The 15324-nt window shown below is 48.2% G+C and overlaps 1 protein-coding gene across 3 annotated transcripts in view; it reads left to right on the forward strand.

Annotated features, from left to right (window-relative positions):
- IGF2BP1 (insulin like growth factor 2 mRNA binding protein 1) overlaps positions 1–15324 on the forward strand; it is a 41614-nt gene that overhangs the window by 8339 nt on the left and 17951 nt on the right. Inside the window, exon 1 of one of the 3 annotated variants that reach the window (XM_025440285.3) lies at positions 7041–7193. The exons of the other annotated variants lie outside the window; for them this stretch is intronic. Coding sequence (XP_025296070.1) covers positions 7186–7193 — 8 coding nt within the window. The 5' untranslated portion in view covers positions 7041–7185. Of the gene's footprint in view, positions 1–7040; positions 7194–15324 lie in introns of those variants that run through there. 3 annotated transcript variants of the gene reach the window in all.

Raw genomic sequence — 15324 nt, forward strand, 5'->3', positions numbered from 1 at the left:
AGGATTTGATGTTCTGGTTGTAGGGCAGAGAGCAGAGAGTATGGCAAACCATTAGTGGTAACCTGGTTTTGAATTAAATACAGAGCAAACAGCTGGATAATAAGAAATTTGGCTGGTATGTCAAGGTGTTTGCAAGATGCCTAAGGACAAGTTTGATTATTAGACAAGTGGCATTTTGGTGGCCAAAGGCATATAAGGGACCTGTCAGAATGGGTGGATGTGAATTTTGCTCATATTTGGGAGAAGGGTGTGGAGATCTCTCTGAGTGGAGACAGAAGTGGAGGATCTCTTTCCTATACCAGGTCTGTCTGGTGGGATTCTAGTCAGCCCTCTCAATATTTCGGTAGGAAAAGAGGGTGAAGGAAAACTTCAGTTTTTATTCATTTTGAGTAAGTTCCAGTTGAAAAATTGGTTCTTCATCCAGATGTTTTGACCACTTGAAATGGAAAATGTTAAGTGTGAGTGAAATTTGATTGGATAGTCAGTTGATTGGATGTAGTTAGAAATGGATGCAGAGGAGAAATCGGGATTCAGGAAAAAATGGTGTAAAGGTTGTTTGTGGGGTCTGAGCACTTTGGCAGCAGGAGCTGGTGGACAGGAATCATTCTGACCTTTTGAGGCTAAAGGAGGGAGGAAGCTCTATTAGGTCAGGGTCTCCCGACCTACCCTAGGTGCCTCCTTCCACCCTCTTAGAGGACTGGAGGAAAGGTCTCTCAGGAGAGAGAGCTCAGGGTTTAAAAAGCAAGAGCTTTGGAGTCAGGCAATGACCGAAACTGCAGAAGTTAATCTTCTTAAGCCTTAATTTCTGTAACTGTGAACCCATGTTATTACACATTAACTATTATTATTGCTATTATTTGTTTTAGATACGACCTCTCTGCCTCCTGTCTTTGTACTGGGGCAGCTTGGGGCATAATCTAAGGCCATGAGTGCGGTGTTTTAAGGATTCTTCTGTGACTATGACATGTATTTTTTGTGGAACAATGATGGATAGGCATACTGAAGGGGATTTATATGTAGGATGCTTTAATGACCTGTATGCTGAAAGGAAAAGCCACTTTTTGGGAGAGGGAGATGAAGCTCACCAGGGCAATCTCCCCAGAGCCCTTGGGTTATGGACTCCATCATGTCAGACAAAAGACTTGAAGAAAATGCATAAGCGTGGTGGAGAATGTTCCTCAAGGGAGTGGGCCATATATTCTGTTGCTTATGCCCTGAACCCAGGCCAGATGAAACTTCACACTTAGGGGCTACTGTAAAAGGTAGGGTAGGGACACTGGGGAAAGAGGAACCACCTTAATTCTGCAGATGAGGTAAGTGTTATAAGAATTCAGAATGAGGGATGCCTGGGTGGTTTAGTGGTTGAGCATCTGCCTTCTGCTCACATCGTGATCCCAGCGTCCTGAGATCGAGTCCTGCATTAGGCTCCCTGCGGGGAGTCTGCTTCTCCTTCTGCCTGTGTCTCTGCCTCTTTCTCTGTGTCTCTCATGAATAAATAAAATCTTTTAAAAAATAAAAAAATAAAAAATAAGTTCAGAATGAAGGGGACTCTTGAGTCCTTGGGGGTCTGAGGAAGGAAGAAATGAGAGCAGCTTCCCCCACCTGGTGGGAGATGGGATGTTTGCCTTGACGTTCAGCTCTTGGTAAGCTAACAAAGTAGCCTTTCAGAAGTTGGGGATCCCTGGATGCCCAGGAAGTGCCTACACAAATTGTTTCCCTTCCTATGCCCTTGTAGAGGGCAAAGCCTCAGTGGCCTCCCTTTCCCTTGTCCCCCAGACTAGAGAGAGAACCCACCTTGATGTCCGCTTCCTCTTGGGCCCTCCCGGCTCAAAGGGTGCACACACACCCACTCAAACAGACCTCTTGCCCCTTTCGAAATTTCAGTCTAGGGACTAAGGATTGAATCTCCTCTTAGTGGGGTGGGAAGAGGAAGGGCTTCCAATCCGGATGTGGCTTTTGGCCATTTAACAGGCTTGTGACTTTAATCAGTTACTATAAAGGGTTTTACAATTAGTTTATGTGGAATGATGTGTGTTGCCTCTTTTCTGGAGTGGTGTCTGGGATTGCTAGGGGCTCCTTAACTTCCCATGAGGTACTCTGAAGATGAAGAGGACAAAATGAGGGGAGACAAGAACTCAAGTGGGGGCTGGCGGGGTGGAGTAAACTTGGTGAGGATGTCTGTTCGGAGCTAGAAATATTTATTCTGCTTCCTCCTCCAGGTCTCTAAGTTGTTTGGGAGGAGAAGTCCAACTATAATAGAGCAGTTGCTTTGGCAGGATTTGGAGACAGAACCCGAAATTAAAGAGTAGAGATGATCCTTCGCAGACCAGACTGTTGGTGGCTACAGCCAGTGTGTTCTGAGCAGAGACTAGACTAGGAATGTGGGCTTGGGGAGGCAGCAGCATTCGGAAGAATATTCTCTTGACTCCTTATGCCGAGTGTCCATACCAGCAACTTCTTTATTGAATGTTAAAAGAAGGGAAAATCTAGCTGACTATAGTCATTTTATTTAGAGGGTTTTCCTGCTTGTGGTTATTACCATTTGATTCAAAGCTGCTGCTCCTGGCTTTTTAGATTGAATAGGGTAGAGTGATAACCTGTCCAGAATCAGCTGGGGCAGACAGGTGGAATATGATGATCTTCATAAACATACTATGTCTCTATGAGATATATTTTTTTCACTTTCCTACTCTTGCCCCTCACTATCTTGAATGAGTAGTTTGCTAAATTTAAACTTCTAACTAGAGGAAGAATGGAGCCTGTCTAGGCCCAGGCTCATTTGCTCTTTTTAAAACATCCCATGGTCAGCAACTGTAGCCTGGGTATGGGGGGGGGGGGCGTGGGGGGCACTTTGCCACTCAATCATTAGCAAATTTTGCAGGGGGGGGAGGAGAGATGTTAAAGATACATATTTACAGCCAAATTCCACATAAGGAAATAGTTAACAAGATGTACAGACTGGTGAGATAGCTAGCATTTTGCTGTGAAGTTTGGTACCTCTCATGGTGTATTCGTTCATTCATGCACCCGTATGTTCACTCATTTTATTTTATTTTATTTATTTATTTTTTTTTCAATTTTTATTTATTTATGATAGTCACAGAGAGAGAGAGAGAGAGAGGCAGAGACACAGGCAGAGGGAGAAGCAGGCTCCATGCACCGGGAGCCCGACGTGGGACTCAACCCCGGGTCTCCAGGATCACGCCCCGGGCCAAAGGCAGGCGCCAAACCGCTGCGCCACCCAGGGATCCCATGTTCACTCATTTTATATATTCAGAGTCTACTATTGTGTGCCATGCCCTCTGCCAGGTTTTAGAAATACAATGTAGAACAAGTGAAAGACCAGTCTTAAGAGTGAAGATGGAAGGAAATACAACTTATCAGTTCATTTTTCTCCAGGAGCTTTTATTTTATTTTTTTAAAAGATTTTCTTATTCATGAGAGAGATACAGAGACATAGGCAGAGGGAGAAGCAGGCTCCATGCAGGGAGCCCGATGTGGGACTCGATCCTGGAACTCCAGGATCATGCCCTGAGCCGAAGGTAGGCGCTAAACCACTGAGCCACCTACGCATCCCTCTCCAGGAGCTTTTATATTTAAACTTTTTCCTTAGTATTTTAAGAGAATTTTAAACTAAAAAAATTTTGAAATTAAAAAAAGTTTATTTGAGAGAGCGAGTAAGCAAGACAGAGCATGAGCAGGGGGGAGGGGCAGAGAGAAGCAGACTTCCTGCTGAGTAGGGAGCCTGACTGTGGGGCTTGATCCGAGGACCCTAGGACCACGAATCTAGCCAAAGGCAGAAGCTTAACCAACTGATCCACCCAGGTGCCCCAATTTAAAAAAAAAAACAAACCTTTAAATTAAAAATAACTTATCTATTTATTTATACGATTTTATTTTTAAGTAATCTCTACACCCAACGGGGCCTCAAAATTACAACCCCCAAGGTTGTAATAATTGAGTGCTCTACAAACTGAGTCAGCCGGGCACCCCTAAATTAAAAATAATTTTAAGGGGCACCTGGGGATGCCTGGGTGGCTCAGCGGTTAAGCGTCTGCCTTAGGCTTGGGTCCTGGAATTCTGGGATCGAGTCCCACATCGGGCTCCTTGCGTGGAGCCTGCTTCTTCCTCTGCTTGTGTCTCTGCCTCTCTCTCTCTCTGTGTCTCTCATGAATAAATAAATAAAATCTTACATTTTTAAGGGGCACCTGAGTGGCTCAGTTGATTGAGCATCTGCCTTTGGCTTGGGTTATGGTCCCTGGGGTCCTAGGAACAAGCCCCTGGGTCCTCCCTGCTCAGTGGGGAGCCTGCTTCTCCCACTCTCTGCCCTTCCGTTTCGCCTGCTCTCCACGTGTGTGCAAGTACTCGCTTGCTCTCTCTATTGTGCTTTCTCTCTCTCAAATATTTTTTAAAAATATTTTACTTATTCATTCATGAGAAACAGCGAGAGAAGCAGAGACATAGGCAGAGGGAGAAGCAGGCTCCCCGCAAGGAGCCCAACTGTGGAATTCGATTCCAGAATCCCGGGATCATGCCCCAAGCCTAAGGCAGACACTAAACTGTTGAGCCATGAGCCACCCAGGTGTTCCTCTCAAGTATTTTTAAAGATTTTAATTTATTTATGAAAGAGAGAGAGAGAGGGAGAGGGAGAAGCAGACCCCCACTGAGCATGGAGCCTGATGTGGGGGCTCTGTTCCAGGACCCCCGGGATCATGACCATAGCTGAACGCAGCTGCTCAAATGACAGAGCCACCCAGGCGCTGCTAAAATCTTAAAAAATATATTTTAAGTATTTTAAAATAATTGAATACCTTTTAAATAATTAAATCTTATGTGATGAAGCATATATAATATGACATTTACTATCTGACCATTTTTAATCGCACAGCTTAGTGGTATCAAGAACACACTGTTGGGCAACCATCGCCTGCATTCATCTCTAGAACTCTTTTTATCCTGCAGGACCAAAACCATACCCAGTAAACAGTAACTCTCCATTCCACCCTTCCTGTAGTGGTATTTAAACCATGGACAGTTTTGCTTTTTCCTACAGAGTGGTACTGTTTTGTCCTACATAAAACGGGTGTTTTTGCCTGACCCCTCTCTTGGCATTAATACTAATTATTGGGGTTTTTTTTTTTTTTTTTTTTAGCACCTTTGGGTCTTTTTCAGAGTGGGTAAGAGACAAGGATTGAGAGAGGGAGCTGCATAAGAGGTACAAGATAAAAATCTCTGGCCTCCAGCATTTTCACTTTAGATCCAGGAAAAGCTGTGGGACAGAAGAGGCCAAGAGACTATGTATTAAAATGGGAGGCACACATTCTCAGCGACTAAAATAGAGGAGGGAGGCTTTGAGTGAGCCAAGCTGTGTTTTGGAGGATAGGCAGACAAAATAGGGGTGGATTAAGGAGAGCATTATGGATTGACAGGGAGATGATGATGGGAGGACAATTGATCTAGAAGAAAGGGATAGCATTGTTGTACAGAGGCCCTCTGGCAGGTAGGGCATATGTCCTTGTTTAATTCCCTTATTGAGCATCTTTGCTCCAGAGCTCTGTTCAAGGTGATCCAGATCAAAAGATGAGCTCCTTCTACAATTAGAGGGAGTGTTTATGGACTATCTCGTCACATTTAAGCAGTGGGACTTTCACTGGATCCTCATAAAGACTCCTGCAGGTGTCTTCCCTTCTAAAGAAGAAGAGGCTGAAGCTCTTGAGTGGTTAAAGTAACTTAGCCAGGGTCTGTACTTTGAAACAGGTAGTAGTGCTGGGATTCAAACCCAAGTCTTTCTACCTCTAAAGCTGAGCTCTCTTAGAAGGGAGGGACAGGGATCCCTGGGTGGTGCAGCGGTTTAGCGCCTGCCTTTGGCCCAGGGCGCGATCCTGGAGACCCGGGATCGAATCCCACGTCAGGCTCCCGGTGCATGGGGCCTGCTTCTCCCTCTGCCTATGTCTCTGCCTCTCTCTCTCTCTCACTGTGTGCCTATCATAAAAAAAAAAAAAAGAAGGGAGGGACAGGTGATCCTCTACCATTCAAAGAAACTGAATCTTACCTTGAGCTTTTCTGGGGGGAGAGCATAAGGTTAGCAAATAAAAACACACCCAACATGGATTTCTCCCTGTTCTGAAACTCTTCTTCCCCAGGTGTTTTATTTTTATTTTTTATTTTTTTATTTTTTCCCCAGGTGTTTTATACCTGCATTGCATTTTATTTTCCTCTCACTGTTGGGATTTTCAGGCAATCTTAAAACAAAATGAAACAAATCAAACCTGAGAAAAGTCACCTCTTGTCTGGGCAGCTAAGATGGGAAATGGGGATTCTGCTTTTAGAATGAAAAAGACCCACAGAGAGCTGAGTGAAGTGGAGAAGGACTTCAGCGGGGTTAAACTTCAGGTATCCATCTCAGCCTGCCATTTCCCCAGATGTTGTGGGATCTGGGATCTCTTATCTTTTTTTTTTTTTTTTTTTTTTTAAAGATCTTATTTGTTCATGCAGAGACACAGGCAGAGGGAGAAGCAGGCTCCATGCAGGAGCCAGAGGCCGACATGGGACTCGATCCTGGGGTTGCCAGGATCAGGCCCTGTGCCGAAGGTGGCGCTAAACCACTGAGCCACCCAGGCTTACCCTGGGGTCTCTATCCTTTCTGGTTTCTCATTTCCTCACCTGCAACTTCCCCATCTCCAGAAAACCCATGAAATAAGCTAGGAATTTTGAGTTAGAAGGGGCTTCATCCTCTGGCATTCTGGTAGGCATCAGGGCTGGAGCCTTTGGCTGGTTTTCCCCTCCTCACTACTCTTTGTTTGGGTTCAACCCCAGGGAAAATGGGAGGCTGGGGGGAAGGGCAGGGATTGAGATACTTCTCTTCCCCTCCCCCTCCTCCTAGCAGAAAGGGACAAAGAGTTCACCTTGGTTACAAGCCTACAGAATCATAATTCATAGCTTATGTAAGTTTTTGAGGAGCAAGAAGTCAGGTACCTTGTTTCTGCTGATGAGGAGGAGCAGGGATGCTTCCTGGCTAGTGTCATCTTGGGTTAGTCACTTAACCTCTCTGAGCCTGTTTTTTGGAACTGCAGAATGGAAATACTCTCGTCTGTGGGGGTTCAGAGGCTCAAATCAACCTCTAGTCACTGTTCTAGTTCATAGGAGGTGTGGTGCAAAGGAGGACCTGGTAAACTCTAAAGTACCATGCAAATGTGAGTTAATAAAATTATCATTAAATGATGACGCCCCAAGAGGGTAGACAAAGAAGGTCCTTCTCACCCCCAGACAAATGCCCTACTCCGTGTGGGAGGGGAGGACTCTGGGATTTTAACTTTTCTGACGGGGCTCCCAGGACTCCCCGGGTTAGAGGGTCTTTTTTCCTCCAGGCCGGGCCCCCTCGGTCGGTGCCTATGGCCCAGCCCAGCCCACTCCGGAGCCTCGGTTCCAGCCTTCTCAGTGGGAGGCCTCCCGCCCGGTGCTGCCTCCTCCTGCAGCCCGGCCGAGGTCTCTAAGGAATGCCGCCTCCCGGGCCATTCTGTCCCCTCCAGCTTTTGCGGCCTCACTTCCAGCCCTCTCCCGGCCCCCTACCCCCAACCGGTTCCCACTTAAATGCTTGCAGGCCCGTTTGCAGGCGGGAAGCCCCCTCCCCCACAGGACCACCTCAGTCACAGCCCTGACCACAGGGAGGTCGGGTCTGGATTTACTAAAGGACCCCGGAGGGGGAGCCTGCCCCTCGCTGGCTGCCTGGCTCGCTCATGGGGTCGGGTTTCGGCCGGTGGCTCTGGAGTGAGAGAGACAAAGGGCAAAGTCCTGTCCCCACCCCCACCCGGCAGCCCCGGGGGCGCTGGGCCCCTCCCCGCCCCCCCATCCCCCGGGCCCTGCTGGGGAGCCGAGGGCCCCCTGGGCCGCGCCGCGCGGGACCGGCTCCCGAGCCAGTCGGGGTACCGAGGGGGTTCTGGCCGCAGAATCTTCTAGACTGCCTAGCCTGCTGCCGTGGGGAGGGGGGCGGTGCCCGGGGGGCAGCGCCTGCCCCCTCCCTGAGCAGCCGACGCGGCCCACCCAGCGGCTGGGGTGGGAGGCCGCGTGCTCAGCTTTCCCTGGGCGAGGTGAGGGGCTGGGGGGAAGGGGCCGCCCGCGTGGGGCGCAGGCCCGGCGACGCCAGCGCGGCCGCTCAGCTGCTCGGGCCTTCTCAATTGCCCGTTCATGAGGGCTCCCCTCCTCCCCCCAGCTGCTGCCAGCCCTCCCCCACCCTCAGCTGCTGCCGCCCTTCCCAGGCACCTCTTTCTCCTCCGTTGCCCTGTCTGCCCCCGCTTTCGGCGGCAGGAAGGCCCCGCTCGCCACCCGGGCTCTCCCGGCGAGTCTGAGACCCTCCCTGCTCGCTGCACCATCTTGGAAGGTGTTGGTGCAACTCCTGGGCGCGTCCCTGGGCCGGGGAGAAAGGCCTACCCAAAGGCCATCTACGCCTGCCTCGGGGATGGGTGTCCATGTCCGAGGGGACTTACCTGATAACTACCCCGCCCCACTGGGGAGAGACCAACACAAGCCCCTGAAGTTCCTGACTCCCAGTTGGTCTTTGCAGGGGGGTGATGGGGGCCTGTAGAGGAGACTTGCCTTGAGGTGGTTAACCTCCAGGAGGGACACAGTCGAGGCTCCTTTCCACTCATGGAATGGTCATTTATTATTATTTTTCAATATATACTGGGATACGTTCCTATCCTTTCACAGGCAGTGGTGATGATTCCAAGAACTGTGCTAAGTCTCACAGGGTCTTTCTCAGTGGGGAATTGAGGTGCTGAAGACTGATTTCTCTTGAGGCTGGTCTAGTTTCCTTATCTTTGCTTCTGAGAGCTCCCACCACAAAACCCTGTCATGAACTGGGCTCTCCAAGCTTGGGGTTGCCACCCCAGGACAGACTCAGCCTTTCTATTTCTGAGGCATGCCCCATGCTGCTTTCCGCTGAGTGCCAGCTCTGTCCTCAGCCAGGTCTCTGGGTCCCAGTGGGATAGACCATTTGGCTCTTAGGCTTTCTGGAGAGGTGCTGACATCTCCGCTGGGGGGTGAGGGTTCAGCCAACCTCTGAGGTTGGGGCAGGAATGGTCTTTCCAGCCCCAACCCCCTTCTGCCTTTTCCTCTCAGATTATATTAGCTTCCACCCCCCTCCCTCCAGTGAAGAGGCTGGAAACACTTCTCACTGCCAGCCTGAGAAGGTTGGTGAATAGTGTCCACAGCAGTTCATTTCTGATCCCCACACCATCGCTGCTTCCACCAGGGAAGGGTATGCTGTCCCGTTGAGTCACCTCTTTATCACTTGTCCCCACAAGTTAGGTTTATTCTGGAGGCTTCTCCAGATGTCTCCATAGCCTCCCACTTCACCTTGCAGCGCTCAAATGGCCAGCTCCGGCTCTAGGAATCACTCAGGTGAAAAGAGTGCAATTCTAGTCAGGGAGCAGGGTGGAAGGAGGGAGAGGCAGTTGGCCCGGGCCGACTTGAAATTTGTCTGGAAAGAGCTCCACTGTCTCAGAGCTTCTGTTTTGGCTTCTTCTCTGGTGCTGCCCAGATGGGCAAGAAAAAAAATGTGGGCTGTCTTGTCAAACCATTTATTTCCAAAATGAGTGAACCGAGCGAAGTATTCCTGCTTTTGAGGTTTGCTTGCTAACACCGGTTAGCACCTTCCCCGCTTCATGTCTTACCTTTGCTTCCTTGCCTATCCCTAGACGTACACGAGATTTTGGAAGAATTTTTGGTTACTATCCTTCTACACTGCTAACATTTTTCTGACAGTCATCCAGCCGTATTATAGTATAGTTAGCTCTTTTGTGAGTTAAACCCTATGCCCAAATTAGAGCCGCATGCAGTAAAAGCCAGTTGGCATGCACTTAGCCATACAGAATATGGGCATTTTTCCTGCTACTGACATCGGGGCTATACAAGCTTCTGCTGTGTTAACACTTCTTGTCAGAGAGAAAGCAGTAAGGTTTGGTGAGATGAGCACAGACCAGCCTCAGAAGAGAGCTGAGTTCCAGTTCTACCTTAGCATTGCCAAGGCTCTTCTTGTTTTTCTGAGCCCTGGTTTCTCCAGCTGTCAAATAAAGGTGACTGGTGAAGAGCCTCTCAGGCTTGAGGGGCTTACTCCCTCTCGCTTCAGTGTATGAATCTGATTTCCTTGAGTTGGAACTTGATAGCACTGGGCTTCCATGTGCGCAGCCACGCACATCCTTAGTCATGTAAGCAGGCTAGCAACTCCTCCCTGCCCCCTACCTGCTTCCCTGCCTCCAGGTAGACTGGGAGCATATTTAACATGATATAGATCCTTCTGGAGGTTGAGGGGGGTGGTGCATGGCTCATCCCAGTCTCTCCTGGAGATTTGATTTTCCTTTCTGCTTATCCTCAGCGTTAGCACAGGAGTCCGAGCATATGTAAGACAGTGCATGTGCACTACGTACATTTAAAAGACTGTGTTCACGGGACCACAGATACATTGCACTGGTGTCCCTGCCTTCCAAGTCCCCTAACCCGTTCCCTACCACACACACACCTTGGCATTCACCTGGGTGGTGACATCCTCTGCCTAGTTCTGTACCGTTCAGTAGGTTAATTTCCTTTCCAGGCCCTACCCTGCCCATCAGCCCACCCGACAGCCCGCCTGTCTGGCTGCCCTGCCTCTGGATCAGCCTGGCACGGAGCCCTGGGCATTGGGCCAGCTCCTCCTCCCCTCTCCAGCCCCGCCCCCTTTCTCAGCTACTGCCATGCCTGGAGCGTGCCAGGTCCGCCCCCTTCAGAGGCTTTCCTGGACAATTATTTTCTTCACCTCTCCACCCTCTAGGGATAAGGAGGCAGGGTGGAGAAGGACTGGGTCAATGGTGGTCTTAGGGAAAAGGCAGGGATTGGCACTTTAGGACATTTTTTATGTGTGACTTCCAGCTGGAAAAAACTGGGAGGAGAGCCAGCTTCGGGAGGGTGCTTCTACTATAGCGTCAGCCACAGGGGAGTCTCTTGTTGAAGAGTCAGCAGGATCACCCACTTGTAAAGAGATCCTGTGGACAACCCCTCCACTCCTTATTTACCATTGTACACCCCTTCTCTCATCTTTAACCAATGGGATCCCCTACTTGACGGTCAACTCCTTGAGAGCATGAGGCTTACCTGTCTGCCATCACCTTATGCTCTGCTCTAGCACAGTGCCCAGGCCCATCCAACAGAAATGCAGTGACAGCCACATACGTAAATAAATTATCTTCATTTTTTTTGGCTTAGATTCTTTTTAAATTTTTGAAATTCCCTAATAGCTATGTCAGAAAAGAGTGAAAATAATGTGAAAGTTTTTTAAGATTTTATTTATTCATGAGAGACAGAGAGAGAGGCAGAGACATAGGCAGAGGGAGAAGCAGGCTCCATGCAGGAACCCGATGTGGGACTCAATCTCGGGACTTCCAGGATCATGTCCTGAGCCAAAGGCAGACGCTCAACCTCTGAGCCACCCAGGTGTCCCAGAAAGGTTAATTCTAAAATTATTTTAGAATTTGAAAATGGTATTAATTCAGCATGCAGTCAATGTAATAATGAGGTCTTATTTGGGGGGGCATGTACAAAGTTTTAAGGAATCTGAATGTGTGTTATTTTATATTTTGAGCCTATCTAATTCAAATGCTTAAGTTTTCATTAGAAATATTTGATCAGTATTTGAATTATTTATAAAGATTTTTAGAGTGTGTGCGGTGGTAGGGGGCCAGGCAGGGCGAGGGAGAGAGAATCCTAAGCAGACTCTGCTGAGCATGGAGCCCAAGGCGGGGGTTGAGACCATGATCTGAGTGGAAATGTAGAGTGGGACGCTCAACCCATTGAGTCAACCAGGTGTCCTCTGATCAGTATTTCACAAATTTTACAGAGGAAAAGTTCAATTATATAAATACCTCGAAAACGAGTATTCCGTGCCTCAGTTGCAGTACCCACAATACAGTGGCTCAAAAGCCACATGTGACTAGTGGCTATTGTGTGGACAGCACTGCCCTGGTGCTTAGTAGGGGCCAAGAAAAATTTGTAGAATGACTGAGTGCAGCAGCTGGACTACAGAAACCAAAGCACAAGCCATGGTCGTGAGTTTGCCTGTGGATGAAAAAGCAAGCATGTGTGTGTCTGCAGGTTTTTGAAACCTTTGTTACTTACTCTTTTCTGACATGCAAGTCACCACTCCAGCCAAGTCATCACTCCAGCCCAATCCCCAGCCAGCCTCATTTTCTCATTGCCTTGAGTTAGTTTCATCCCAGCTTCTCGAAGAGCCACCTGCAGGCTTGAGCGAATACTGGGGCATCTTTGGGATGTGGGATGAAGTTAAATGTGTAGGCGTGTGAGAGGATGTCTTAACTGTGGACTTATGGATGGATTCCAAAGTCTTTAACTCCTGGGATCTTGAAGAAATTGTGTGCGAAATGCTGGCACTTTTCTAGTATAGTTTTCTTAGCTTTTATCACATTCCTAATGGGAGCGAAGTATCAACAAAGGTGTTCAGAGGGGTGGGTGTTAAGAACCACTCTTTAAGACCTTTAGGTTACAGAAAATCCTTCAGATTAAGAATACCTCTTTCTATAGGTAGACAGGGTTGATACCTGTCTGGAAACACCCGACCTTGTAAAACAGACCAATCCTAATCCTTGTTTCCCAGTTGTTGTTTTTTTTTTTTTTTTGTTTCCCAGTTGTGAGAAACAGAGGTCCAGGGTATTGGAAGGCTGGACTTGGCCAAGGCCACACAGTCTGCTTGTCAGAAAATCACAGCCTGGAGGATGGGGGGGCAGCTGGAGTGGAGCATCTAATCTGGAAATCCCAGTTTAATCCTGGTTCTCTGAGGAGATGAAAGTCCAGGTTGGAATCTTGATCTGGGGGCCCCAAGCTTGACAAGATTGCCAAAACCTGTTGCTGCTTCCCTCTACCTCCCCCCACCTTCCACTGATTTACCCCACCCTAGTTTATTTATTTATTTATTTTTTAAATTTTTTTTTTTTTAAATTTTTATTTATTTATGATAGTCACAGAGAGAGAGAGAGAGAGAGAGAGGCAGAGACACAGGCAGAGGGAGAAGCAGGCTCCATGCACCGGGAGCCTGACGTGGGATTCGATCCCGGGTCTCCAGGATCGCGCCCTGGGCCAAAGGCAGGCGCTAAACCACTGCGCCACCCAGGGATCCCCCCCACCCTAGTTTAAAGGAACTCCTTCTTCCAGGGGAGGGGTCAGATTCCTTCCCTTGGGGTTGTGGAGGTGGAAGAGGAGTAGAACACTTCCTGGGGCAGTTTTCAGCCTTTTTCCAGGAGACCTGGAGTCCTTGTATCTAGGGTGCATTCTGCTCTGCAGAGAGGCTTCATTCTGAAAAGATAGATTACCATTTGTATATCTGTTCCTCTGGATACTAGACCCCAGGCCCATGACCCCTTCCAAATGCCAGCAGGCTCACCACACCAAGGCTTGCATTCTTGCTAGTACAACACCAACTGGAAAATATCATTAGTTAGATCCATTATTTTGGAACCTGCTATGACTTTTAAAACTGGGTAAGCTAGAATAATTTAAAAAACAATTTTAGGGGCTCTTGGGTGGCTCGGTCATGAAGTGTCTGACTTCTTGGTCTCTGTTCAGGTCTTGATCTCACGGTCGCGGGTTTGAGCCCTGCTTAAAACAAAACAATTTTAATTATGGAAAAAAATTAAACAGAAAAGTAGAAAGAATAATGTAATAAATTTCCCAGGTACTCATCACCTAGCTTTAGAAATTAACAACTCCTATCCATTGGTATTAATTTTTTCTAATTATTTTGAAGCAAATCCTGGACACCTTATTTTTAATCTGTAACTATCTTTTTTTTTTTTTTTTTTAAGATTTTATTTATTCATGAGAGAGAGAGAGGCAGAGACACAGGCAGAGGGAGAAGCAGCCCCCCGCCCTGGGAGTCCAATGTGGGACTCACAGGATCTTGGGATCAGGACCCAGGAAGGAGAAGCAGGGAGCCCAATGTGACCAAACATGGGTCTCCATCCTAGGACCCTGAGATCATGATCTGAGCTGAAAGCAGATACTTAACTGACTGAACCACCAAGGCACCCCTGAATTCTGAATTTTAATTTTTTTATTTTAGACTGTATTTATTTATTCATGAGAGACAGAGAGAGCAGACACATAGGCAGAGAGAAGCAGGCTTCATGAAGGGAGCCTGATGCAGGATTCGATGCCAGGACTCCAGGACCATACTTAGGGCCAAAGGCAGATGTTCTACTGCTGAGCCACCCAGGAGTCCCTGAATATTTTTAATTTGTTCTTTGGCCTAACTTGACTGAATTTTAGCAGAGGCTTTTTGTCTCCTTTCTCCCATCAAAACAGCAGCGTAGGGGACAAGGCACAGAGCCCGGAATCAGACAGGTTTTGAGTTCAAAGTCTGTTTCTGGCTTTTAGTACCTGTGTGATTTGGCAAAGATAATCTTGAGTTCTTGGGGCCCTGGTCTGTAAAGTGGAGCCGTGGACCCCACCCTCATGGGTAATAAGGGTCTTCCAGCAAGTGGTGAATTTCAGCTTGGCATCTGTTAAGCATTCCTCAGATGTTCGGCCCTTCCCTAACTGACCTGTTTTCCTTTCCAGTCTAAGTCAGTAACACTTCTCTGAGAAGGTGAAAAGGACGAGAACTTCCTTCCCAGGGAGAACTCCCAACCACATCCCTTTCCGGGTATCCAGCTCCTGTGTTTCCGGAAATTCTTGGTTTGCTACTTATTTCCTTATGCTGTTGCATGGGTGCTCTCTCACTCTGTTCTCTCCGAAATTCCCCAGGGCTTGAGAAATATGGTCATTTGGTCTCTGTGGCCCTCATGGGCCCCCTCCCTTCCCCTCCACTTCCTCCAGATGGATCCCCTGTGGTTGCTCTGTGTTGGGAGCTGCCCCAGGGCTTGATAACTGCCCTTCCTGTCAGGACAGGCAATCCACAGGGTGTTGGCACCCAGGGAAATAATTGGGTTGGTGAAACCATTGCTTTCATTGCCAGGGGCTATCACTCAACAGGTTTATCAGTTCCTGGGTGAACCTCTAGGCATTCTTTTGCCATTTCTGAACAAGGATGTTAAGGCTTAGGCACTCCAAGATTGGCTCAGTATAGTACCCTGTTGTTACCTGTAGGGCAGAGGTACTGTTCTACCTCATGGAAGCTGATACACTGGCATGTGGAGTGCGTCCCTGGACCAGACCATAACCCTTTAGCTGTCAAGAGAGGCAGGGGAGCAGGATTGTAGGCCCACTGCATCCCCAGCCATGAAGTCTAAATATTGTAATGACTGTTCCCATCACACTGAGTGCTCGTTGTCAGCCCTTCCTTCC

The sequence above is a fragment of the Canis lupus genome, chromosome 9 (assembly GCF_003254725.2).
Source record: "Canis lupus dingo isolate Sandy chromosome 9, ASM325472v2, whole genome shotgun sequence".
NCBI classification, from domain to species: domain Eukaryota; kingdom Metazoa; phylum Chordata; class Mammalia; order Carnivora; family Canidae; genus Canis; species Canis lupus.